Source organism: Ogataea philodendri (genome assembly GCF_020536065.1).
Source record: "Ogataea philodendri strain CBS6075 chromosome Unknown scaffold9, whole genome shotgun sequence".
Lineage (NCBI taxonomy): Eukaryota > Fungi > Ascomycota > Pichiomycetes > Pichiales > Pichiaceae > Ogataea > Ogataea philodendri.
The window spans coordinates 26181-51694 of NW_025763790.1; the positions used below are offsets into that span (position 1 = coordinate 26181).

The 25514-nt window shown below is 48.3% G+C and overlaps 16 protein-coding genes and 1 pseudogene across 17 annotated transcripts; 9 read left to right on the top strand and 8 right to left on the bottom strand.

The window, feature by feature from the left end:
• Window positions 1-121: 121 nt before the first annotated feature.
• OGAPHI_000192 (uncharacterized protein) lies at window positions 122-1054 on the top strand (the record flags this gene model as incomplete). Its single annotated transcript, XM_046202753.1, has 1 exon — window positions 122-1054. One exon carries the CDS (start codon window positions 122-124, stop codon window positions 1052-1054), a length of 933 nt encoding a protein of 310 aa, XP_046064666.1.
• Window positions 1055-1194: 140 nt separating this feature from the next.
• Window positions 1195-2652, top strand: OGAPHI_000193 (uncharacterized protein; the record flags this gene model as incomplete). The annotated part of the gene is made up of 1 exon (XM_046202764.1): window positions 1195-2652. The coding sequence occupies one exon, from the start codon at window positions 1195-1197 to the stop codon at window positions 2650-2652; it is 1458 nt and encodes a 485-aa protein (XP_046064667.1).
• Window positions 1848-2333, bottom strand: OGAPHI_000194 (uncharacterized protein; the record flags this gene model as incomplete). Its single annotated transcript, XM_046202775.1, has 2 exons — window positions 1848-2103; window positions 2263-2333. 2 exons carry the CDS (start codon window positions 2331-2333, stop codon window positions 1848-1850), a joined length of 327 nt encoding a protein of 108 aa, XP_046064668.1.
• Window positions 2653-2662: 10 nt separating the features above from the next.
• OGAPHI_000195 (uncharacterized protein) lies at window positions 2663-6673 on the bottom strand (the record flags this gene model as incomplete). Its single annotated transcript, XM_046202786.1, has 1 exon — window positions 2663-6673. One exon carries the CDS (start codon window positions 6671-6673, stop codon window positions 2663-2665), a length of 4011 nt encoding a protein of 1336 aa, XP_046064669.1.
• A 454-nt stretch (window positions 6674-7127) lies between these two features.
• On the bottom strand, window positions 7128-8739 carry OGAPHI_000196 (uncharacterized protein; the record flags this gene model as incomplete). Its single annotated transcript, XM_046202797.1, has 3 exons — window positions 7128-7586; window positions 7744-8070; window positions 8344-8739. 3 exons carry the CDS (start codon window positions 8737-8739, stop codon window positions 7128-7130), a joined length of 1182 nt encoding a protein of 393 aa, XP_046064670.1.
• Window positions 7294-10092, top strand: OGAPHI_000197 (uncharacterized protein; the record flags this gene model as incomplete). Its single annotated transcript, XM_046202808.1, has 1 exon — window positions 7294-10092. The coding sequence occupies one exon, from the start codon at window positions 7294-7296 to the stop codon at window positions 10090-10092; it is 2799 nt and encodes a 932-aa protein (XP_046064671.1).
• Window positions 9546-10777, bottom strand: OGAPHI_000198 (uncharacterized protein; the record flags this gene model as incomplete). Its single annotated transcript, XM_046202821.1, has 2 exons — window positions 9546-10076; window positions 10175-10777. 2 exons carry the CDS (start codon window positions 10775-10777, stop codon window positions 9546-9548), a joined length of 1134 nt encoding a protein of 377 aa, XP_046064672.1.
• On the top strand, window positions 10212-10853 carry OGAPHI_000199 (uncharacterized protein; the record flags this gene model as incomplete). Its single annotated transcript, XM_046202832.1, has 1 exon — window positions 10212-10853. The coding sequence occupies one exon, from the start codon at window positions 10212-10214 to the stop codon at window positions 10851-10853; it is 642 nt and encodes a 213-aa protein (XP_046064673.1).
• A 13-nt stretch (window positions 10854-10866) lies between these two features.
• Window positions 10867-18190, bottom strand: OGAPHI_000200 (annotated as a pseudogene). The gene is made up of 6 exons: window positions 18167-18190; window positions 16551-18004; window positions 13802-16447; window positions 13168-13452; window positions 11842-12436; window positions 10867-11328 (listed from the first exon to the last, which is right to left on the bottom strand). Coding segments are annotated over exons 1-6 (5466 nt in total).
• OGAPHI_000201 (uncharacterized protein) lies at window positions 11986-13773 on the top strand (the record flags this gene model as incomplete). Its single annotated transcript, XM_046202853.1, has 1 exon — window positions 11986-13773. One exon carries the CDS (start codon window positions 11986-11988, stop codon window positions 13771-13773), a length of 1788 nt encoding a protein of 595 aa, XP_046064674.1.
• OGAPHI_000202 (uncharacterized protein) lies at window positions 18075-18842 on the top strand (the record flags this gene model as incomplete). Its single annotated transcript, XM_046202864.1, has 1 exon — window positions 18075-18842. The coding sequence occupies one exon, from the start codon at window positions 18075-18077 to the stop codon at window positions 18840-18842; it is 768 nt and encodes a 255-aa protein (XP_046064675.1).
• Window positions 18843-18862: 20 nt separating this feature from the next.
• Window positions 18863-19678, bottom strand: OGAPHI_000203 (uncharacterized protein; the record flags this gene model as incomplete). Its single annotated transcript, XM_046202875.1, has 1 exon — window positions 18863-19678. One exon carries the CDS (start codon window positions 19676-19678, stop codon window positions 18863-18865), a length of 816 nt encoding a protein of 271 aa, XP_046064676.1.
• A 94-nt stretch (window positions 19679-19772) lies between these two features.
• Window positions 19773-21275, top strand: OGAPHI_000204 (uncharacterized protein; the record flags this gene model as incomplete). Its single annotated transcript, XM_046202886.1, has 1 exon — window positions 19773-21275. The coding sequence occupies one exon, from the start codon at window positions 19773-19775 to the stop codon at window positions 21273-21275; it is 1503 nt and encodes a 500-aa protein (XP_046064677.1).
• OGAPHI_000205 (uncharacterized protein) lies at window positions 19943-20647 on the bottom strand (the record flags this gene model as incomplete). Its single annotated transcript, XM_046202897.1, has 2 exons — window positions 19943-20279; window positions 20373-20647. 2 exons carry the CDS (start codon window positions 20645-20647, stop codon window positions 19943-19945), a joined length of 612 nt encoding a protein of 203 aa, XP_046064678.1.
• Window positions 21276-21507: 232 nt separating the features above from the next.
• Window positions 21508-22908, top strand: OGAPHI_000206 (uncharacterized protein; the record flags this gene model as incomplete). Its single annotated transcript, XM_046202908.1, has 1 exon — window positions 21508-22908. The coding sequence occupies one exon, from the start codon at window positions 21508-21510 to the stop codon at window positions 22906-22908; it is 1401 nt and encodes a 466-aa protein (XP_046064679.1).
• Window positions 22909-22987: 79 nt separating this feature from the next.
• OGAPHI_000207 (uncharacterized protein) lies at window positions 22988-24283 on the bottom strand (the record flags this gene model as incomplete). Its single annotated transcript, XM_046202919.1, has 1 exon — window positions 22988-24283. One exon carries the CDS (start codon window positions 24281-24283, stop codon window positions 22988-22990), a length of 1296 nt encoding a protein of 431 aa, XP_046064680.1.
• A 246-nt stretch (window positions 24284-24529) lies between these two features.
• OGAPHI_000208 (uncharacterized protein) lies at window positions 24530-25513 on the top strand (the record flags this gene model as incomplete). Its single annotated transcript, XM_046202931.1, has 1 exon — window positions 24530-25513. One exon carries the CDS (start codon window positions 24530-24532, stop codon window positions 25511-25513), a length of 984 nt encoding a protein of 327 aa, XP_046064681.1.
• Between the last annotated feature and the right edge of the window lies 1 nt (window position 25514).

The window sequence follows — 25514 nt, forward strand, 5'->3', positions numbered from 1 at the left end:
CTTCCAGTTGAAAAAATATTGTTCCGCTTATCAAGGGAGATAAGAAGGGAATATATTCCCGAGACTGAATAATTCTCCGAGGATGGATGCTTTGGAAAAAAGTTAGCATTGTACACCCCCAATGGTTTCTTATTGTCTGACTATCCACCAACCCGTTCAAGGGTTTGTCCATGAGTATGCTGCTAGACTCACAGCATTCGAGTTTTTGAACTCCGGCCCGCAATCCAAAAAGGTTGTCCTCTTCATTGGCGGCCTTACTGACGGGCTGATGAATGTTCCTTATCTACCAGATCTTGCTGCCGGATTGGACAAGATTGGATGGACCTTAGTTCAAATTCATTTCAGTTCTTCGTACTTAGGATGGGGAACTGGTTCGCTGAAGAGAGATGCAGAGGAGATTGGCCAGTTGGTTGAGTATCTTCGGTCGGAAAGAGGTGGATCTCGCGAAAAGATTGTGTTGATGGGACATTCCACTGGATGTCAAGATATCATCCAGTATTTTTCTAAGTACGCCCCTGAAGAAAGCTCCAAGCACGTTGAAGGAGGCATCATCCAAGCATCCATCTCCGATAGAGAGGCAATATACTTGGAGCTGGAGAAACAAGGAAAAGGTTGGAAAGAGCTTGAAGAGATGAACCAGTTTGCACAAACCTACGTTGATGAAGGCCGCCCACTCGATGTTTTGCCAGGCAGATACTCTGATCTGTTCCTGGGAGCTCCACTCAATGCCTACAGATGGCTTTCACTGGCTTCCAAGTTGGGAGATGACGACTTCTTCTCCTCCGATCTGACTCCAGAGGACAATGCCAAAACTTTCGGTGCTGTCTACAGACCAATCTGTGTTTTGTACTCCGAGGCCGACGAGTATGTTCCGTCCTTCGTTGACAGAAGAGCCATTTTCAACCAATGGAAGAGCGTGACTCCTCCAGGAATGTGGTCGGAGCATTCCGATTTCATTCCTGGAGCGTTGCACAATGTTGGTCCAGGCTCTGCCCCAGGTGGCGTGGAGTTCACCGTTAACAAGGTGGTCAAGTTTTGTAAAGAGTTCGACTAAAGCACAACGCTAAATTTTGCACAGCCAAAATTGTAAATAAATAGTTCACAAATGTATATATGTCCTTCGAGTTGGATCATCAGCACGACTTGCTGCGTTATTCCAGTTTCGACAAGCTTGTCTCCTACATAGAGACAACAATGCTGGCAGATATGCCCACGCTGAATTTGCCGAACTTCAAAATAATGAATTTAATACTCACAGGAACAACGCTCGCTCCTCAAATAACTCCAGATATACGCCATTTGGACGATGGATACACAAAGCGACCTTTGAATTTACGATGTTTAGATATCTGTGTCCACATGATGGATCTACTGAAAGCGGACACCCAGCCAATGGACGATTTTTTTGCTCCCCAGCTCGTGAGCCCTGATTCTGATAAACAACTAAGGGAATTGATGTACCAGCTGTTTGCTTTTCTGAAACCAATAGACCAGTATCGTTGGACAGATATACGCGACAGAAGCAAACCGAAAAGCGCTCAGAGCTCGCAGACTGGCAACTTGCGCAACGGGATATCTCTTACAAACATAAACACAGATGATGATAAACACGACGAGCAGTTACTGACAAACATCCATTTCAACAGGCTGAGTACAAACTTTTGGGATTTTCTCAAATGGGCGTTGAACTGTGCAAGTCTGCAGCATCAGAAGCCATACTTTGTCAGTTGGAGAATCTGGAAAAACCTAATTCGCCTGTTTGTCGACTTTTACTGGTATGATATGGAATCTCAGAATTATATTGGCAACCAACAGAGCGACATCCAAGCGATCCGCTCAACATACATCTACAACGCTGTGTTATTCCTGAGTGGAGAGTCGATTGTGACGGGATTCAGAGAGGTCTCCAAAATCCTGTTCACATCCAATAAAGTTTCTGGCCCAATTTTTGAGAATGAATTGCGGGTGCTAAAAACAGCAGCGATCCCAGAAGAGATTGGTGCTCCAAAGTACGATTCGATTCCACTTAAGAGTACAATTATGAATCTTCTATACAATATGGCCAAACGGCTGGACCCAGATCCAGACAGGTACACGTCGCAGCTGATTTTGGAGTATGGCGAAAAACTCATACAATTACCGACCCGTGAGCTTGTTGAGCTTTTTTCAAACGCGTGTATACAAGAGGAGGAGATGTTGCTTTTACTGAGCTTAAACCTGCTGGAACAGATCGCCTCAAACGTGGACTATGGAGAACCATACTCCTGGTTCTTTAAATCGCCATCAATCGACGAGTCGTTCCTCAACTTTATTGTCTCTGAGGGACCAGACATTATCGAGCGGAAATCACATAAGCGACTTCGGCAGCACATTGATCATCTTGAACTAATGAACACCCTAATTAACTTCCAACTTGCACTGTGGATGCGACACAACTTTGAATCTTTGTCGCTTGACGAAAAAACTGCTACCAAAGACAAGATTCTGTATTCGCTTAAGAAGATGGATGAAAACCGTCAAAAGAGCATAGAGGTGACCTACAAGGAGTGCAAACTCCAAAACATTTTACTAGAGGAGGACGATAAATTGTATTTGGAAGGCAAGCTATTTCTTCCCAAGCTACACGATATCTACTGGATAAAGTTCACTTAATTAAATTATTTTATTCGATCTGTACATGCACTAAGTAGTCCAACATCTTTCTCACCGCGTGAACATGCCACGGGCAGATGCCATTTCTGTTCAGGACGCCAAGATGCTTGTACTGACAAATGAGCTTTTTTAGCAAGTCAATTGAAACCACTCCAGCTTGGCAACTCAAGAGGTTCAGCTCGATGATTGCACCTGTTGGATAGCCCTCACTGGTGCGAATCCCAGAATTGACCAAGAAACCGGTTCTCAACGGCATTCGGATCGACTGATTAGATAACTGCTGGGCAACTTGGAATATAAGTCCGTAGCACTCGTTCGAGAGTTCCACCAGTTCTGGGTTCTCCATTAACGGTTGTTGCGATGAAGATATCCCTGTGGTATCCATAGGAGAAGCAGCAGGATCAAAAGATGGAGTTTGGCCCGCCATTGGACTCTCAATTCTATTAGCCACATTAGGAGTCATCATCTGGGATGTTGTCGATCCAGCCGTGAATTTCACAGAATACATGTCCTTGATTTCATCTTTTTGCTTTTGAATGTGAGATAAAATCAGCGTGGACGGTTCCAATTCAACAGCCAGAACGATTAAAACCAGCTTGCCATTTTTAATAGATAGCCGTTTCCATTCAGTCAACTCGTCGTCTGGAATGATATTGTTCAGTCTGGTCAGGATCACATACGTTTTTCCTGGATGATGGGCAACGTATTCCAACGTCGTGGACAGTATCTCGTCAGAGACTTCTTCAAAGTTGTGCCATTTTGATTCTGGTGCGATGTACCAGGATCTCACAAAGTTGATTTCTCCGTACTGATCGGTCCAGCTGGCCACGCACCAGTGCTTGTCGATGGATCTTTCGTAACAAACGTGAAGATAGAGATCGTCCACTATCAAGCCTGACGAGACAGGGTTCTTGGTCATCACGAATGGAATCTTCTGGGGAAGCTCTCGAGAAATAGACATCACTCGGGCTCTGTTCTTAAAGGGCTGAAACTTCTCGTTGCCAGGGCATAGCTCATAAAGCTGAAGAGCAGTCTCAATCATTTTCTTGCACGAAATGACTGCGAAAGAGCCGTTGCTTGGGAAATAGTCCTGCAAGGGAATGAGTTTATAAAATGAACGGATCGGAATTGGGATAGTTGAAGCATCGCTCTCATTCTTCTTTCTACGCTTGCGTGCGTCCTCATCCATCTCGAAATCAATTGTTTTCTGAGTCAAGGACGATTGAAACTGCTCCAGTACGTCAGCCAGATTGGCTGTGAATTGCATGCTGGTACTGGTGACACCAATGAGCACAAGAACAGGGTCTTTCTGGGACTCGTAATCGACGAGATACTGGTTCTTGAGCGACGAAGCAAGGTCACCAAGACGGTCCTTAACGGTCTGTAAGAAGAGTTCATCGTTATCTGCATCGATCTCGAGCAGGTCCTGTAATTGTTTCATACTACCAAGATTGCAGCTTTGGTAGGTGGAAGCAAGATCGCTCAAAAAAAGCCGGCTCTTTTCCCGCAGGAAAGGCGTACTCTTAGGAATGATAAAGACGACTCTGGTATTTATAGGCTCCTTGAATGGCTGAAGATCCAACAGTTTCCAGTAATCCAGACTTGTCTCGTTAATTTTCATCTGATTATTGTTTCTCTTGGTGTTGAGAAGCGTGGTTGGAATGCGAAACAACGAGTTCCGTTGAACAGAATCCAAAATTGCAGAGTTGGTGTTATCCCTAAAGACTCCCGAATGGCGTTTGTTTTCGGTTTCAACCACGTTCATCAACGGAGAGGTGGTTGCAAAGCTGGGGTCGTCGAAATCGAACCTTGGAACCTCAAGCTTGATCACTTCCTGTGTATTGCCAAAAAGACTATCAAAAAGCTTCACCTCTGGCGTTGTACGAACGCAGTCCAATAGCTCATAAAGCCTCACTTTGGATGAACCAGGGAAAACGTCCAGTATCACCTTTTCCAAAGTTTCGGGTACCTCGCCTGGTTTCTCCCGAAACATATTATCCGAATCTGAGGAGTACAACGTCAACTCCTGTAAGATTGGAAGCACTTGGTCAATCCGGTCCTTGGAGATATGCGGATTTCCTTGGGTAAGAAATCGTGGTGGGATTGTGCAAATAGGAGGCCCCCTGAGGATCCAGAACAGCCAATTTTGAATTTCTTGCGACACAACAGGTGCAGTCGGCTGGCTGGCAAGAGGTGGAGCAAAGGCAGTGATGGACGATAAGATTCCTGTGTTTTTGGCGATCGACTGAATACTGATTCCCAGTCCTGTTTGGTCCTCCTCTTGGTCCTCCTCTTCCTCCTCTACATCTTCTTCACTATCACTGATCAAATCCTGGTCTTCGAAATCGCTTTCGGCTTTTTTATTCTTCCAGAAAGTCGGTGTTGTCGACGCAGACTCCTGCGAACGAGCGCTTTGTGAATCGTTCTTCACAAAGAACTTTCCGCCATTGGAATACTTGCTGTCTATGTCTTTTTCAATGAGCGGGTTGAAGTTCAGCGGAGCAAATATCGATTTTTTGAGATCTTTGGGAGTACCTTTGGGAGTTCCAATGTGCGGCTCCTCGGTTGTGGAAGACATATCTGTTGTCTGAGGACTTGGAGATGCAAATATCTGAAACGACACCGGCGAAGGAGCTCCCGGGTCTTCGTAAAAAGGATTGGTTGAGCTCTGTTCAATGAAGTCCTGGGTTTGATTCACAGGACTCGACTCAAACTCTATTCGTTCTTTGGTCTCTTCACTTGGAGGGGATTCTTCAACTTCATCGTCTGCAGACTCGTCCCCAAATAAGTCGTCCCAATTTCCGGGAGACTCCTTGACCTGATCCATTTCGACGTCTGTGTGAGTCTCTGGCTCTTCCTCGATCTGCTCCATTTTAACATCCGGGACTTCTTCGGACTCCTGCATTAGCTCTTCAATGAGATTGAACGAGTCTTCGATATCCACTTGAGGCTCAATTTCTGCGTCAGCAAACTGAATCATACAAAGCTCCGCGGGCCACATAATGTACTTTGAGTTCGGTGCCGCACTTTCCAGGTACTTTGCTATTTTTGGAGTTAATCCGTTCATGTGGTTAAGGTTTGGCACCAGTTTGATCCAACGCGATGGGGTAGTGAGCTGTATGTTTGAATTTCCGGCCAGAAGTGAAAGCATGTTCTCATAGTTGGATGGCGGCTCGAACGAGATCGAGTTGGCCAGCATGTTCATATTGGCAAAGCTGCATCGGACACCGGATGGACAGATGTACAGCACGTAGTTGTTTTTCAGGATATCGAATTCTCCGTCCAACAGAGTTGAGAGACGGTAAAACTGGGGAATGCCGCAGACAGTCATGTTGGTGATGATCTCGTTGCGGATGCTGAGCGAAGCGTTGATCTTCAGGATCCGAAATGCGTCCTCGGACGACTTGACAAGAAGCTGGTTGGCGAAAGGCAGAATCTCAACGTCCGGCCGGGAAATAGTTAGTTTCTGACAGAGATACTTCTTCAAAGCTCGCAGGAAACTCAGGTACACAATGCTGACTGGCCTCGCGCCGTGATGATGGGCCGGCTGCGGTTTGAACACAGAATTTGCGTCGAAACTGCTAGCCGATACCAGTTTCATCGAGAGCTTATGCTCGTTGATCAAGTTGTCTATTGCGTCCTTTAACTGGTTGAACCCGAGGTCCTGATCGTGCTTGTTGAGAGTGGTCTCCATCCGGAAAATGCATATCTCTTTTTTGGCTCCATAAGTGAGGATATCCGATATCCTGTAATCCTCGGCCAATTGGGACCGTACTGTGGACTCGTAATTCTGGAGCATTTTCAGGGGCGACATCTGTTCCTCCTTTGGTTTTTCTGGGTTCTCTGTGTCCCGTTTCACGGGAGACTCTTGTATTTGGTAGAAGTAAGCATTAATCTTCCCCACCAATGCGAACTTGTAGTAATTGGTCATCGTTGGCATTCGTTCATCAAGCGGAGCATTATCCTGTCCGCCTATAGACGACGGGCAGAACAAAGGATTGAGGTCCTCCAATTTATTCATGCTGTTTGAAGAAGATGCTGATTTAAGATAATTCAGTTTACAGTCCCGGCGATCGACCCCATCTAGCTTTTTTTTTCACTAATTATTCTTCACCAGTATGGCAAGTAGGTATACTCCAAACACGTGTTTGCACTAACAATCCAGAAGCTAAGGCTAAGACGACGGTGATCCAGCTCATCTCCACTGCTAAAACCGGCTACACCCGCTCGTTGGTGGTCCAGAGATCCGCAAACGAAAGAAAACATATCCATTACGATCCTGTTGTGCAACGTCATGTGTTGTTCACCGAGAGCAAAAAGAGAAAGATGATGCAAAAGAAACCGCTGGACTTTGCAAGAGGAGCTTTCAACTGGCAAAAGAAGAGATAAGTTCGGTGACACAGCTACATTCGGTACAGAGTATCTTAGAAAATTGGGAGAAGCCAACACCTCCCAAACCTTCCTTGCTGCTCTTCTCAGACTTCCATGGCGGTCGAGCTGATCCCAGCTAAGGAACCCAGCTCACCACCCACATCCACCGACGAAGCTACTCTTCTGTCGTTCACTGTATATAAGGTTTTGAGCCCGCGAAAAAATTTGCGTTGAAAAATAGTAGTGGCAATTAAATAAATAGTATGGATAATGAGTGAGGAAACTACCAACACCGGGGAAGTCGTGAAACAGAGTCCACCGGCTGAGGTCAAGCCGGACGTTGAAGAGGAAGATGAGGTCAAGGACGAGGACCTTGATAATATCGATCTTGATGGAGAGGATGACGAAGAAGACGAAGATGAAGATGATGACGATGAAGACGAGGCTCTCCGTGGACGCAAAAAGAAGCGCGGTAACCAGTTCCTGGATGTTGAGGCCGAAGTTGATGACGACGATGAGGAGGATGAAGACGACGAGGACGCAGAAATCCTTCGTAACGAATTCTTAGCCGATGATCAGACGCACGACGAGACAGGAGCAGTAAGCGACCGTTTGCACAGAAAATTGGACCGTACGAGAGAAAAGCTGGACGAACAGGATGCCCAGGCATTGGCTGATCAGTTCAAAGCCAGATATGGTCGGTCTGCCTCGTCCCGTTACATGGGATCCAATACCAACGTTTCTCAACGACTGCTTCTGCCTTCTGTTGACGACCCATTGATTTGGGGTGTTCGTGTGCGAAACGGACTGGAAAAGGAACTTGTCAAACAGATCTACGCCCGTATGTTGAACAAGAAGTTTGGCGAGGTGTTCAGTGCTTTCCAGAGAGATAATTTTACTGGATATGTTTACATCGAGGCGCGCAAGCTGGACGCTGTTAACCAGATTATCCAGGGTATTCCCGGAATCTATGCCAACAACAAGATTCTTGTCCCAATTGAAGAATATCCCGACCTTTTGCGTCCAGGAAGATCCAACGAGGTTCAACTGCAGCCTGGAGCCTATGTTCGTGTGAAAGTCGGAAAGTACAAGGGAGATTTGGGAATTGTTGACAATTTGGCAGAGAACGACTTGGAAGTGAGGGTGAAACTTGTTCCTCGTTTGGACTACGGCAAGTCACAGGGAGTTTTCGATTCCTCCAAGGGTAAGAGAGGTCCAGCAAGCTCCAAATTCAGACCTCCACAAAGACTGTTTTCCGAGTTTGAGGCTAGTCAAAACGATCCGGAACACTTATCCACAGCAAGAAGAGAAAGAGGCTACTACGTTTACAGAAACGAGGAGTTCATTGACGGATTCCTGTACAAAGATATCAAGATCCAACAAATTGAGAGCAAGAATATCAAGCCTACGTTGCACGAGCTCACGTTGTTCAATTCCGGAAGCAACTCCGACGGAATCGATCTCCAGTCGATCGCCTCTTCGTTGAAGGATGCTAGCGACAACGCTATTGTTTTCCAACCAGATGATAGAGTGGAGATTGTCAGTGGTGAACAGGCCAAGATGAAAGGTAAGGTTGTTGGAGCTCCAGAAGCCAAGATTGCTCGTATTCAACTGGAAGGAAACGAGGATTCTGAACTTAATAACTCGATCGTCGAAGTTCCTACGTCTACTCTGAGAAAGATCTTCCTTGCTGGTGACCACGTTACCATTGTGCATGGTGTCCACGCCAACGAAAGTGGATTAATCGTCAAGGTGGAAGATAACCAAGTGACTCTTGTTTCTGACCAAACGAAGAAAGATATCACCGTTTTCCCTAACTATCTGTTGAAGAGTGTTGATTCTTCCAGTGCAACTGTGCAGGCTGGTGCTTTTGAGCTACTCCAGCTTGTCAAGTTGAACTCTCAGAACGTTGGTATTGTGATTAGAGCCGAGAAGGAAGTTTTCACTGTGCTGTGCACAGACGGAAGAGTGGTGAAGGTCGAGCCAAAGGCCATCCAGTCTGCTCTGGAGCTCAATAAGATGACAGAAAAGTCTACGGACAGAAGCGGTAACGAAATCGCTGTCGGTGACGTTGTGAAAGAGGCCGGTGGAGAGAGAAGAGAGGGAAACATTGTGCATATTTACCGCTCCCATCTGTTCCTCAAGTCAAGAACTCTTAAGGAGAATGGCGGAATCATGGTTGTGGATTCGTCCGAAGTGCAAACTGTCTCCAACAAAGGATCGATTCTCTCTGCATTCAAGGCTCCAGACCTCAACAAGATGAACCCGGACAGAGTGATGCCTCCTCCTGCTGCACCAGTTGTGGCAGCCAAGTTCGGTGGCCGGGATATCACAATCAGTCAGCACGTTAGTGTGAGAAAAGGACCTTACAAGGGAAAGAAAGGTATCGTGAAAGATGCTAACGGTGAGGTTGCGCGTGTGGAGATGCACAACCCGGCCAAGATCATTCCTATCAGCAAGTCGGACTTGCTGTTTGAGACGCGTCCTGGCACGTTTGTGCCGTACGAACAATATCTGGACAATTACCGTGGCAGACGTCCAGGAGCTGCATTTTCTTCCGGAGGTCCTCCAAACGGTGCAAACGGTGGGTCCATCCGCAACAATGGTGGCGGATTTGGCCCTGGAGGAGGAAGAACGCCGGCCTGGAGCAGTGGTGGCAAGACGCCTGCCTGGGGAAGCGGTGGAAAGACTCCGGCCTGGGGCAGTGGAGGAAAAACTCCTGCCTGGGGCAGTGGGGGTAAGACTCCAGCGTGGAACTCGGGCGGTAAAACGCCAGCTTGGAACTCTGGAGGCAAAACTCCTGCTTGGAACTCTGGAGGCAAAACTCCTGCTTGGAACTCTGGAGGAAAGACTCCTGCTTGGAATTCTGGCGGTAAGACGCCTGCCTGGGGCAGTGGGGGCAAGACTCCTGGCTGGAACGATGGGTCAGGATCTGTGTGGGGAGGCCGTTCTGCATGGCAGCCCGACGCCGAGACTCCGCACGAAAGCGATTGGGGCACCTCTCCTGCCGTTGGTGACTGGACCGCGCCTACTCCCGCCAAGGCCGACGACGACTACCACCCAGAGTGATTACGAGATTGTAAATTAAAAAAAAATAGTTGAACCGTATATTGCCGTGGCAGGCCCTGAAAAGTTGGCCAAAAATTTCAACTCGACGCGGTTTTATAATTAGATCTGTGTTTATAGCGATGCAGTTTGTCGAGCTGGTGAAATTTCTTGTTTTATATGCGACATTGGCAGCCTCGTTAAAGCTGGAGGTGCCTGCCACGCTGCACAACCCACCACCGACGTGTGTGAGGGAGCCGATTGCCGGCGGACAGCTTGTTGTTGTTAACGTGAACACGAACGGGTTTGTGGGCGACGGACAGAGTTTGACGCTACGGATTGTGGATTCCGAGGGCAACGAGTACCGGAAGCAACGTGACGTGGCGGGCAACTTCCACGCCGCGTTCACGACGCAATCGTCCACATCGCTGGACGTGTGTTTTGAGAACCGCTTGCTCAACAGACAAAGAGAAGGCCAGCTGTCGCGGGAGATCGAGTTGGAGGTGGAGGCCGGTGCGGCCGCCAGAGACTGGAATGCCATCCAGGCAGTGGAGAAATTGAAGCCTGCGGAGGTCGAGTTCCGTAAGATCGAGGAGATGATTGACGAAATCAGCGGCGAGATGCAATATTTGGTTAGAAGAGAGGAAAGACTAAGAGATACCAACGAGAGCACCAACAGACGTACGAGAAACTTCAGTGTTTTGATCATGTTTGTACTGATTGGCGTTGGTTTATGGCAAGTGCAATATCTGAGAAACTACTTCAGATCCAAGCATATTTTGTAAGCATAGCAATGAATTAATCCCATTTTGTACTTAGTTCGCCAACGCGCCCCAAAATCAGCGCGAAATCCCAGAAATCGATGTATTGCTTGTCGCCTTGAACGGTGAGCATGTCTGCGATGGTTGTTTGCGGGGTGTTCTGGTTCAAAAGAGCAGCCAGTTTCTCGATGTCGGGCAAGCGCAGCTTTTCGCTCGTGTTTGGCTTGCGTCCCAGCGCAGAAAACACAAGTTTCCAGTTGTGCTCGATGATTTCGAGGTTTTTGTTTAAAATTAATAGCAGCCCACCTTGGTAAAGGTAGTGCTCAAAGTCCACAACCTCGGTGGTACCTTTTAGGATAAATTGATGCGGTTGTATGAATGCTAGTAGTTTTTCAGAAACGTGCAGGTATTGTTCGAAGAACGGTTTCAGATTGACGATTAAAAGGTCCTGCTGGTCGTTTTCGTCGCAGTAAGCCGTGAACGAGTCGAGCAACACGTTCTCTAGAGGTTGTGAGAGCGCGTACCGCCCCCCGGTAAACATGCCATGGAACGCGGTAGACATTTCAGAAAAAACGCAAATACATTACGTAACACTTGTGTTTTTGCAGGGCTTTAAGGGGAGTTAGCCAATAAAAGAATTTGAATAAACCTTTTTCACGGGGTGCGATAAAGGGATCCAAAATCGGCATTTTCCCACCCCCTATTATCTCCATTAGCTATTATTTAATCCCTCGGAGTGAGGAATATTCTCCTATGTTTTCGGACTCCGTCGCCCTCCGATTTTTTCCAGAGCTGTTTTGCTGCATATAGTACTTTGACATGAAAATATTTGTAAAACCGACCACGGCATTGGCTGGAATTATGCTCGCTGATTACCTCAGCCAAGATTTTGTGGTATGATAGTCCTGGGCCAAGCTGGTTTTCGTCCTCTGTTTGAAGGCCATCTTGCAACCAAACGGCCGTGTATGGCTGCGATATACCCCCGCCAGCTTCTCTTCTCCTCACCCCGTACAAATTCGGCCTCCTCATGTCCACCCCCACCCGGGTTCGGTGAACACACCCCAACACCTTTCCTTCCCCGGACTTTTTGCGCACGATGCAGGACGGCTCTAATGCCAGTTAAAAGCAACACATCCTCCCCCTTTTTCGCAAAAATATGTGCGAGTCGTCGCCCAAACGAAAGTTGGTAACTCTGTTGCCCAACACGCTCAAGAAACGCCGTGTCCAGCCGGCCCCAAAGCCCCAGGCCGTGGTGAGTAACCGCCAAGGTGCCTCCAAGGGACAGCCCAAGTTGCGCTTCCTCAAGTCCTGTGCCCGGTGTCGTAAGCACAAGATCAAGTGCAACCTCGCCGAGACCAGACCCAGTCCGTGCACTTCCTGTGCCAAGCGGGGCCACGACTGCCACCTGGAAACCGTGGTACACGTGCAACGATCCACCATCATCAAAAATCTCGCAGACAGCATCGAAAACATGAAGGGAGTCGTTGATATGCTGCTTCTGCAAGACAGACTGTTGCAGAACATCATCCAAGAGCGTGGAATCAAAGTGGACGGCTTGCTCGACCTGGAATCGATTTCCGGTCTGCCCTCCCCAATTTCCTCGAGGTCTCCGTCCAGCGACGAGAGCTACAAGTCGCTCTCAGTCGACTCGGTATCCTCGGTAGTGTCTGAGGACGAAGACCTGCTCGACCCTGACCAGAGCTACAGTGTTGGTAGCAAGGAATTTTCTGCAACCACCATTTCCCAAACTTTCGATACTTTCAGCTCCACCTATCTGCATTTGGTGCCTATAATGCACCACCTCCCCTCCCCAACCAACCTGTATCGTCAGTCGCCGTTGCTGTTCTGGACCATTGTGTATCTTGTTCGTCCCGACGACCAGATCGCCTCGTTCTTGCAGCAGCAGCTCCAGCTCGTGTCAGATATTTATTCAGTGCAAGCGGTGGTGTTTCTGGCCTCCTTCCCGCTGCAGCACGATCTCGATATTTATTCGTTGCTCCAGCGTGCACGTGAACGTGCGTTGCAACTCGAATTCCACAAGGCATCCGTGTCTTCCCCACATAACCAGAACACCTGGTGTTTGATTTTCGTTCTGGGCACTCTTCATGGTTTCAGACAGGGCTTCCAGTGGGAGTCATCTACCGACAAGCTGGTCGAGCTCAAGCGCAATCAGAACTCGTACATCGGCCACCTGGTGGACCTGGTGATGTTTTTCTCCAGACTGTTGAACGGTCTGGTGTTTGACATCGACCAGAACAACAGCGCCGCCGACGATTTGGTCCAGAGCTCGCTTTCTGCCTGGAAGCACCAGCTTAGCACTGTTTCTGCCTCGCACTACCAGCCACTGCAGTGTTTGGTGAACATGATCCACTTGTCGTTGATTATGTTTGAGCCTACTAAGGACAGCGCAGACAAGGCTTTCCAGCAAACCGCGCTGGCTTCTGGCTCCCAGAAGCTAGTCGATCTCTTGGAAACCATGGATATTGCCAAATCGCCGATCTTTTGCAAGATTGCCTTGGACTTTGCCACGCTGCTGACCCTGAAACTTAGCACCACTCCGTACAGTTCGTGCGCCAAAGAAGAGCAGAGCACTCTGGAGTTGTTTGTGAGAAGCTTCAAGCAGCTGTGTTGTGTCCGGAACTACGGCGACGCCGCCAATCTGATCGACACGATTATCAGTTTCCAGGCTGCAACCATTAACTACGGTGCTCTGTTCTACCAGACCAACAACTTCAAAGTCAACCTATTTGCCGGGCTGTATCCAAACACAGATACAACGCCGAACCCGGACTCTGAGGACCCATACGTGGTGGACGCAGAGTACAGACTGTTTCAGCAGCTCAAATGCCTCGACCTGAAAAATCCCCAGAAACCTAAACCGTTTGATGTGATCGACGTCTTCCTCCGTTTGGACGACGAAACTGATACCTTGAATGGTATATAAGATTATACATGCGGTTTGAGAACTTTACACAATTATGCAATCGTCGGGCCCGAACCCGTACATGATCTTGTCGACAGACCGTTTGATGCTGACCCAGTCACTGCGCCGGCTCACAAACGTGTACACCTCTTCTGGATTGAAGATACCGTTGTCTCTGCCAAGATCGATCACGAGTTTGCCAAGGTCCTTGCATTTTTTGCGATCGTCGCACTCGATCAGGAAAAGCTGGCTGATTTTCTTGAACGATACCAGATACTGCACCGTTGGCTTGATTTTGCACTTGACAAAGAAGTCGTAAAAGCAGTTGATATCTGTGATGAACTGGATCGCGCCGATCGTCGAAATGACAAGCTTCTTGGTCAGGAGCTTGATGAACGCCGCTATAAACCGCTCGCCTATTTCCTCCTTAAATACGTCTAATATGGATTTATCAATAGATTCCGATAACATTTTGAAGTGCGTATCGAGTATCTCCACTGTCTGGCGCACGTAGACGTTTGGCATTCCGTTGGTAATGGCAAGTTGCTCCAATGTTAGCAAATTGTACGTTCCTTCGTTCACCTGCGACCTCACAATGCACAGATTGACCTCGTTAATAATCAGCCCGATACTGATATCCAGTCCATCTGCCACGTATGTGTCCAGCATCATCTCCAGTTTGGCGATGATCTTCTCGCAGTTGTTTGCTGACAGAAAATCTCTGCTTTTTTGTGGTTTTGTCTTGACGATCCCGTTGCGAACAAGCTCTTCGTTGTAAAAGTAGCTGATCATTTGCAAAGTGAGGTCACCAACAGTGACCAGCTCAATAAAATTCGTCAGCGGCTCCACCTTGTTGTCTATCGGGCCATCCATCTCTGCTGGGTTGTAGTTCTTAAGTCTGCTGAGCGCTTCTTGAAACCCGCTCTTGATGTGGCGGTCAATCAGCGTCGACAACATGTCGATGAATATGTTCTGACAGACAGTGTGGATGCTGGCCTTGATTTCTGCCGTGGCCGAGTTTTTGGTCAATCCAAGCAGAAGATCGTAGCTATTCTTCACGTGCTGCAGAATCAACACCGTCAGGTCCATACTGATGAGCGACTTGATGTTCTGGACGCTGGTAGTGAGGATCTGGAGCCGGGCAGCAAACTTTGTGAGCTTTGTCTCGTCCTCCTTGTGTTCCTTTTCTGTTTTCTTCCCGCTCTTGAGCTTGAACATGTTCGAGAAACTGCCAAACAGATCGAATGTGTGGTTGCTCTGCGCTTCCGACGTATCATCCACCATTTTCAGGATCTCCTGTTCAAACATTTTCTCGTTCTCAACTTTATTGGACTCCCAGTTGGTGATCAGATGGTTCAATGACTGGTGACACTGTTTTGGGAGCTGTTCAGAAAAGTCCATCAGGTGCTGCTCGTAGTAAAAGTTGATGAACCCAGACACAATCGGGTAGTAGTCCATGTTCTGTGCGCTGTCTTCTCCGCCAGATGTCTGTGGATAATGCAATTTTTCAAACGTGGTCATCAGCTTGTGGTGCAGGTACGGAACGCACTGGAAGTACAGCGAGTTTTCGTTCATCACGTTGACGTGGTCTGGCACTTTGGGCTGTTCAATCTGTTCATCTTCCTCTTCTTCCGCTTCTTTTTCTTCTTCCTCCGTCTTCTCTTCAACTTCTGTGGTTTCCGTTGCATCGATCTGCTTCGACCGTGCAATCAGTTTCTCTACCAGTCCTCCAATCAAGTAGTTCCCCAGAAACGTCTCCAGTAGTTTCAGCACAATCGGCACCTCATCTGTGTCGACGTCAAAGATCTTTTCGATCTCGCCGAGTTGGTGATTAAGCAGCATGGCAATCTCCTCGAAAAGCGTATCCACCCCTTCAAAATCGAAAACGTAGCCATTCACCACGCCGCGCGCTGTCGAGTCGGTTTTCTTGAACACGCGATCCACTGTCTCCTGTGTCATCAGAAACGAGTACGTGTCTGAGTACCGCTCGAGGAAAAACTCCAGTAGAGCCTCAAGACTGTCGACCTCAAGGTCGTCAAATCCAAGGTTCAGGTTGTCCAATGCGCTGATCAGTTTGCGGGCCTTGGCAAACTCCTGGCTCCCCAGCTTGACCTCGACCTCCTTCACGATGGAGGTGACAAATAGGTCCAAAATGGTGTTCAGCCGGATCACCATGTTGCGGTATCCGTCCTCGTGGCGGTAGATCTGAATAAATTTGGCGATGCCAGCGAACAGCATCGACTGGTCGTATGGGTCGTTGAACTCTTTGAACACCGTCAATGACTGAAAGTTCGAGTAGTTCTTCACGAGCAGGTCGTTGGCAATGGGTGCCATGATCTCGTAAATGCGCACAAAGTGCGTCCGTGCCATGTTAGGGTCGCTGCTTGTTTTCGAGACACAGTTGATGGGCGTGAGCTCGTCCTCCACCAATAGCGAGTTGCCAGTCGCCGACTGGTACGGATTTTCCTTGGCCTTGGACTTGCGGCGATGTTTCTTGGAGTCCCAGCATCGGATGGTCTTCATGTACCCTACCCAGAGCTGGTGGTCATTTAGAACCTCATTGTAGCACGATTTGTTCACCAGACTGAAGTTCAACAGATCATGGAAACTATGGATATTCACGGCAATCAGATGAACAACCTCGGCCGGAATGGCTTTATTTGCCGCTCGCGGCCATCCAGACAAAGCAGGTGTGCTCATAGGGACATGTAAATATATTTAGATTATTTTGATCCCATTTATCGTCGCGTCGATGATGCTATATAGAATTAAAGTATCTGCCCAGCACGGTGATATACACGGCAATGCTGGCCAGCACATGCAGAGCACAGAGCTTGATGCTAGGGCTCTGTGGAATGTCCCAGTCGAGGGCGGTGTCGAGGAGTTTCATCTTAAACGACTGTCTCTTCATGAGATCGTCGTCAAAGAGCGGCTTTATTACCCCGAGACGGTTCTTGACACGTTCGTTCAGAGTCTGTGCAGATTTCGGGAACACATATATTATCACGAACGAGCCGGTCATCAGCACAATCACGAATGAGTACCACCGCAGACTTTGGTACGGGTCAGGTAGGTAGCACAGACGAGACTGGAAAGTGTCATGAGAAACCACCATCGAGCCGGTTTCCTCGATGGTCGCGCCTGGATCGGGAACGGTATCTAATGGGTTGTAGAGCGAGAGCAGCTGAATCGCCGGTTTGCGGATTCCTCCGGTCATGGCCGACGACTTGACCGTGATCTCGTCCGTGAAAGACTCTCCAACCTGGGTCGGCGAGGTGTCTGCGTTCTGTAGCGGGTGACGGATATGGCAGTAGTCATGGTCATCTCCCGACAGTACCAGTTTCGGCTTCACGCCGTTCAAAATCCGCTGGCTGATTTCGTACTCGATCACCGTTTGGTACTGTTTTCCGTACATGACGGGAAACTTCTTCTTCGACTCACGAAGCGGACCACACGACTGTTTGTCGGTAAATCTGTACAGCGGGACGTGCGAAAGCAGGATTCGCGGGTATTTCTTGGAGGGGTGTGCTGCGTCGGACAAGCTGGCCAGAAACTCGGTCGGAGCCTTGTTGATGTCGGGGTGATCTTTGGAAGACAACGAAATGGTATCTAGCAGCACTAGAGAGTGGTTACCAATGAGAAAGTAATCGTTCGGGTTGCCGAAAAAGCCCGTAAACCGGTTCAAAATATTTGCCTCGACGCCATTGCCGAACCCAATGTCGTGGTTGCCTGGGATCTGCAGCATTGCTCTGGCAGACTCAATCGGATTAAACACTTTGAAGAACCTGATGTATTCGTCGTACCAAACGGGGTTCGACCACTCACGTCCGCCGTCGAACAGGTCGCCAATGAACAGCGTTGTATGTGGATCGAGGATCTGGTGGTATATCTGGTGGTTTCTGTGAAGATAGTTATCGCTCAATTTTTGTGTAATGCGCAGCAGAAACGAGTTCCTAGAAGGATATGAGTAATTGTCCACTAATTGCGGGTCACCTACCATGACCAGTCGGTGTGGAGTGGCTCCCGAAGGCCAATGTTCCCAATTTTTCCAGTTACAAGCGCGGATGTAGCTGCTGACCTGCCATCTTTCGAAATACTGGACCGTCAAGATCCAAAGGATCAGAAACACTAGCGATTGTTTCCACCGGACAGTGATTTTTGCGCGGGTCCGGTTCGGTTTCGCACGCATCTCCACTGCAGGCCTCGTATCAACGTGCGGAGGCTCCCCACCGGTGGTGGACACTCTTCGTAACTTGGACATGCCGTGCAGGGGTAAAAGAAAATGTTGTTAAAAAAACACACTCCCCGGTTTACGTAATTGCATGAACAATGAGACTCGACGGCGGTCTCTTCGAGGAGGAGGAGAGAAGCAGCCTGCTGCTGACGTGTATGACTTTGACGCGTACCTGCGTACGGGGGTGTCTGAGCAGCTGACCATGGAAGTTGTGTCCGAGGTTCCTGTGGGTGCACGGCTTCGACACAATCCCGAGCTGGACGATTTCCGAGGCAGGATTGAGCAGTATCCGGTGAATCTTGTGGATCTGCGGGCCAGCAAAGGGCGACGCAAGCCTGCAAAGGTGCATGTTGAGCCCGGCAAGCGGAAAAAGGACCCGTTGGAGTCCAAGTTCTTTGAAGCGTTCCATAGCAGAGGAGAGAAGGAGGAAAAGCGATTTGCACGGGAAGACCGCAACAAGCTTGTTCGCGAGTACCAGAACTGCAAGGAGGCACTAAAGAAGTTTGGGGAAACGCGCGGTGCGCCCAGAGGAGACAGACTGAAGTATCTGACGGAGGTGACAAAAATTAACAATATCCAGGACCCTGTAGAGGTCCAGATCAAGTTCATGCTGACAATCAAGGAGCTGATCCATTTTGCGATGAACTACGACAAGTTTAAACGTCGGGAAGCCGATTTGAAGGCCACTTTGGAAGCCGACCGTTGGGACGAGCCGGACGGAGACATTACGGAAATACGAGCTCGCAGAAAACGACGGATGATCCGAAACCACGGGCCTGTGATCCGGGTGAAGTTTCTGAACGGTGTCACGCTGGAGCTGGACCCCATGGGCCGCGCAAAAATACGTAAGTTATGATCTGACCATTTACTGTAGTACTATACATTACTCTTTTCTCCGCCCACCACGACTTTGAACCCGTGGAACTCGTCGCACAGGGTCCGCAGGAACTCCAGGTCCAACACCAACACAAGCCGGATCATCACGCTCATCACTTTGAAGTAGCTGTTTTGTAACTGCCAGTAGTATTTGAACATTGATACAAACAGCAGCACCGAAACCGCGCTGTTGGTGAGAAACAGCGCGTTTCGCCGGAACCGCAGCGTCTGGGACTGACGCTTGTCAAACTTGGCCGATCTATTAACGAAGCTGCGGAACCCCTCGCTCCAGCTAACGCGGTCGGTCTTGACGGTATCATTTTTTATGATAAACCGAGTCTGGATCAGGTTCATCAAACAGAACGCCAGAAACGCCTTCAGATGAAGACTGTTGTCGTCTTCCTGGGTGATGTATGCCCAACAGAGCAGCGCAACGAGCTTGCGGAGACTCACAATGCCAAACGCAACAACTAGCTCGTTCACGGCCGTGTTTTTCGTGGAAACGCCAATTACTCGGAGGCCAAAGGTTACTATTTCGATGAGCAGGCGCGACACTTTCTCCAGAATGAGCGGGAGAAGGTTGAGCGCCAGTTTCAGCAGTCCCTGGTGTTTTTCCGGGACAATCTGGAAAGACTTGAGATACACGATCCAGCTGTAACATAATAACACTATGGTATAGACCCCAACGTACGCGGCCAATGCAATCTTAGATACGACGTTGGCCTCTCCCAGAACCAGTACCAGCGTCAAACATCCGTACAGATGGTATTTGGCGATCCTCCCAACCGTGGAAAGCGCAATGTTCATCTGTGCCATGGCCGAAATATTCTTGAGCCGGAGGATTATCTAAGCTCGGTCAAAATCCCAGGCAAAATAAAATTGGGTCTTAAACAATATCCTTTACCGCACAATGGACAATTCGAAAGTAGTGGACTCCACCACGTCAATCATTACGAAGAAAGACGTGGTGATTAACTCGCGCGTGATGGAGATATTCGAGGCCGAGCCGGACTTGGAGATGTACATCTCGGAGGCGTCCAAATCCACTGAAACTCACAATCACTTACAAAGCTACATAGTTTACACCATCAACGTTGGTCCATTGACGGTGAAAAGACGATACAGCGAGTTTGAGACACTACGAACTTGTCTGATCAAAATCTTCCCCACCGTTCTGGTCCCTCCCATTCCTGAAAAACAGACCCTAGCATCTAATTTGACAACCACCACCAAGAACATTGAATCGCATTTCCCAACAGCCAACGAATCGCACGCCTCCAATGACCCGTTGAACTTGATTGAGTACCGCAAGCGAATGCTCGCCGTGTTTCTGAACCGGTGCATGGCCTTGCCCCAGATCAAGACGTGTCGATATTTCCTCACCTTCTTGGACCCAGAGACAAACTTCAGCGATTTTCTTGCCCTCAAAGAAACACAGACTTTGCAGAAACTATCGATCTACCGACTGGCTCCCTTCGATCCGCTGCTGAATCTCGACAACCAGCTGTACCGCACGCTCCCGTTGCCGGCCGCCTCGAGCTTTAGCATGTTCCCGGAGCTGGCAGGAGAGGAGCAGTTTGAAAACTTCGTCAAGTTTGAAAAGAAGTTCACCAAATACGAAGCCGTCCTGGACAACATCTCGAAAACAAACAAACGTCTCGTCAAACACTTCTCCGAGATGGGACCCGATATCACAGAATTGGGGTCCTCTTTCAAAGCCCTGTCGCTGATCCAGGACTCCGACTCGATTGAGAATCTGGGCCGTGTTTTCGATAGAAGCCTCATCTACAACACCCAGCTGCGAGAAATTACCAACCTCCGCTTCCTCGACAAGTTGATCGAGCTCCGCAACTTCACCAAGATCGCAAAGAAGATCATCCAGTACAATCGCAACAAGGCTGTGCAGCTGAAAATTGTGGAGAAGAGCTTGCAAGACTCGCGGGCCAAGTTCAAGGAGTACCAGAAACAGGAGGAGGAGATCCGCAAAATTGATGCCATGGCTTCACGAGCGACTGGTTCCGCCACCTCTGGAAACTCGTCCGCGGAGTCTCCGTTAACCGACGCCGAGCTACAGTCAGCTTTGTATGTGAACTCGAAAAAACCGTTCTACGGCAAGATTCCCGGGATCAGCAAGCTGAACAACGTGATTCTCAAGTACACAGACTCTAACCCGGACCAGACGCGCAAAAACAGGTTCTACAACCTGCGGCTGAAAATATACCAGCTGGAAAGACAGCAGGAGATACTAGAAGAAGAGCTGGGGAAGATCAATGATGAGGTTTGGGACGAGCTTGTGCGGTTCCATGAATGGTTCCGTGGAGTTCTTGCACAGATTGTGGTGGACTACAACAGGCAACTAGGCGAGTTCATCCACATGAACCTGGAAGCCTGGGAGGGCTGCTACAACAGATGATTGATTACGTTATATTTTTTTCTAAGGCTGCTAAAAAAAAAATATAGCGACCGTTTTTTGTCGCTTGATTAATTAATCATTTCTTTTCTCACCGCCACACCTCGCGCCACAAGGCTGTGGAGACAGCTTATCTTTTCCTCTTCCTGCCGTATTTGCCATCCAATTAAAACACAAGACACTAGCGTTTCAAGATAAAGTGTGTGTCAAATTGAATAAAGACTGATTATTTACAATGAAGGAAACTTCAACGCCCTCTTCCAAGCAAGCCGGGGCTGAAGCGGGCCATTTGCAACCCAACGGAAGCAGCCACTCTGTTTCTGACATTCTTACCCCCCAGGAGCTTTCTTCTGACGACTCATGGTCTATAGTGACCGGTAGCGACTCTCAATCTGTTACTTACAACGAGGTTGTATCAAGCGATGATGCCGATTCGGAGCCAGATACAAGAGAAGCAAGAGCTTCCGTGTCCACGCTGAAAAACGATACGGCCGGCTCCCAATTTTCGGTGCCAAGATTAGGCTCCCACGATGTGTCTTCTGACAGCGCTTGTTCCGCAAGAGATACCCTGATCAACTACTATAATATCGCCAAGGCCAAGCGGCCAGAGAACCTAAAGTCCTGGCACTATTTTGCCGTGCTGGGATTAGCCTTGACCGTGCTGGTTGGGGGTTCGGTTTTTGGCTCGCGCGAGGTGGATTGTCCAGCCATTACGCAGGCTCTTTCTGCGGATCTGAAAGAGTGTCTTGTCACGAACGCCAATTCCGACGTGGGGTGTGTCAAACATTACCTAGACGTTCGGGAGCAGTATCAAAATGACTGCACTTTTGACGATACGCATCTTTTATGGGAGTTCAGCAAGATCAAGTTCCAACGGCATATCTTGGGCGAGAAGCAGATTGCGGATATTCAAGCAAAGTTGCTTTCAGTTAATGAACATGGTCGCAGATTGGGTGAATATGGAGAGGTGGGACTAGCGTGGTTCCGCAGGTTCGGGAACACTTTGGCAGAGAAAGCAAAGGCGCAGGTTAAGGAATTGAAGCAAGACAAGAGACTCGAGAAACAGCTGATTGTGCTGCGTAATTGGAGCTCGAATGCTAGAGTGACGGTTGGTGAGTGGGCTTCTGGCTTTATTGAGGAGTACAAAGCTGCCAACGAGCGCAGTGGTAAGCAACTGGCTGAATTTTTTGATTCCTTGAAGCAGAAATATACTCAGTTGTCCAATTCTGCAAAGTTGAAGGTGAAGAACGTTGATTACGACAAGATATGGGAACACGGTTTGGACAGGTTTAAAGGAATTCAAGATGTCGCTACAGAGCAATATTTCAAGACATTGGTTAAGGCTACAAAGGCAAGTCACTACATCAGAGCTCAAGCAATAAAGGAGTATAAGCAGCTTGACGAGGCATCTCGTCCAAGAGTCGCTTACTTGCGGAAGCAGGTCCTAATTGCCCAGGAACAGGCAGTCGACTTTGTTTCTGAGTCTTATAAAGAATTGGGACGCTTGGTAGAGAAACAAGACTTGCTATTCAAGAAGCCGGTTGTGTTGGCTACTCGCGGGGCACGGGAGTTCGACAGATATTTGCGCGATAAGGTTTTAGGTTGGTACAACGATTTTAGGATACCCTGGGTTTAGTTATGGTTTTGGTTACTTGTACTATGTATAGGTTACAGGACTTTCGAATGATGATTAGGAAGTAAGGTAGCAGGCACCGCTAACTTAGTAAATTGACCAGTTGAACGTAAACGTCTTCGGAGATGATTCCGATCTTGTACAGGTAGGTGTGCAAGCTCTTAACAAGAATGAGGATATCAGGGCCAGATAAGTTGATGACAATGGTTTGCAAAAGATTGCCAATGTTGAGATGGTGGGTGGAGATGAAAGTCTCGTAGTACAAGTAGGAAAAGGAACCCATAAGGAATTGGCAGTCCATTCTATCGGTAACACCTCCGTGTCCTGGGATGGTGTCTCCGAAATCTTTGACCTTGAAAGCTCTCTTGAGGCCAGATGCAAAGAATCCTCCGAAAGGTGCAATAAGGGATGCGAACAGAGAAAGGATCATGGCATGGAGGTAGATTGGCTTCAATTGGATGTATTCTCTATCAATCAGTCTTGCGAGATCTGCTGGAATCTTGTATAATTGGTGGATAAACACTGGGTTAGGCTCGCAGGAGACTCCTGTGAGACAGTTGACTTGCAAGTCGTTGTAGTTTTCGATAGGGCAGATGAAGTAGTTGAAGTTGCAAAGGTAGTAGGTGAGCACGATGGACGCGAAGGTGGTGCAGATCCATGCGCCAACAAATCCTTCGACGGTTTTCTTGGGTGAGATAGAGATGAGCTGGGTTTTACCAAACGTGATTCCGCAGATGTATGCAAAAATATCGTTTGTAATAACAAGCCCGACAGGTAACAGGAACCAGATCATACCGTGGAGGATGTTGTTGACGATGCAGTGGCCTTGGAAGATCACCAGCAGCAGAATCATGTGTGTGATGCAAAGCTGTGCAAATTGGAATTTTAAAGAACCTTTCTTCAACGTAGACACGAAGAAAACAAAGGCCAGCACGTACGAGCAGTACGAGATGAATTTCTGGTGGATAATGAACTTCATTGCCAATGCTGTTGGGTAATTGGAGTCGATCAAGAAGTTGATTGTGTAAGTAATCAAGGATTTGCCTTCGAGGTATGCGATGGTGGTGATGAGCAAGTACCAATTGAGGTATCCTGTGTACTTGAGGTCTTCGTTCTTGGCTCTTTCGGAAGTTATCGAGATGCACTCTTTGAAAACTAGGACCTGGAGCATCAACACAAACATGATGGTCCAGAAGTGGCCTGCACAAATTATGAAAAACATACCAAAGATCATAACAAGAGTCCAGATGGTCCGGACCACAAACGCCTGTTTCTTGCGCTCCTTCTCATTGACCACCGGTCCCGGCTTTTGTGTCGTGTCAGCAGCGACTGGAGGCGGCGACTCGGTTTTTTCCTTGGGGGTTTTCGACTTGGACATTTTGCCTAATAAACAGCTTATCACAAAGTCTGTAAAAATATTTTTTTCCCTTCCAGTTGCAGCAATCACATGTGAAACGTTTGGATACCGGTAATTGTTGGGGCAGTAGATTAAGTTTCTGAATATTTTGTAGTTTTCGACATAAATTCGAGTACTGTAGAAAAATGCGCTTGTTATTGACTTTGAGCTCCGACTCTCGGCGGCCGGAGACTTGGAGAAATTTAATCTCGTGATGTTTTCTTTTTCATGTCCAGAATAGACAAACCGCGGACCCAGCACCAGAACACCGACAAGTCGCGGCTGCTGGAGCAGCTGGACGAGGATATTCAGGAGCTGAACCAGCTCAAACAGAAGATAAAGCAGTTGGAAGAGGAAAAACAGCTGAAGGAACAGCAGTTGGAACAGCTCGACACCACCAGCGCCCAGGTGCCAAGCGTCATGTTCAACACCACATACAGAGAATACCGCCAGTACGACCTTGCTTACAACCGTGTGAAGGAGTTCTACAAAGAACAGCACCGATACCAAACGGTAGCGTACAATATCCAGGCCCGCATAAACTTTAAGACCAAGGTGCGAGATAAGATGACGATATGGGACGCTTTGTTGAAGCTGAATCATCTGCTGGACGAGAGCGACCCTGACACCGAGCTGTCGCAGATTGAGCACGCTTTCCAGACCGCCGAGGCCATACGCAAGGACAATAAACCGCGGTGGTTCCAGCTAGTCGGACTTATCCACGATTTGGGCAAGCTGCTGTATTTCTACGAATCCAAGGGCCAGTGGGACGTTGTCGGGGATACATTCCCGGTGGGGTGTCGGTATTCTACCAAGATCATCCATCACGAGTTTTTCAAAGACAATCCCGATTACAAGAATCCGCTATACAACACCAAATACGGTATTTATTCGCCGCACTGCGGACTGGAAAACGTGATGCTCAGCTGGGGGCACGACGAGTACATGTACCATCTTGCAAAAGAGCAGAGTCGATTGCCCCCACAGGCTCTGGCAATGATCAGATACCACTCTTTTTATCCGTGGCACCAGGAAGGAGCTTACAAATATTTAATGAACAAAAAGGATGAGGAGATGCTCAAAGCCGTGAAAGAGTTCAACCCCTACGATTTGTACTCCAAGACAGACGTGAAATGTAATCTTGAAGAGGTGAAAGATTACTACATCGAGCTGATCGACGAGTTTTTCCCGAAGAAAGTGATTGATTTTTAAT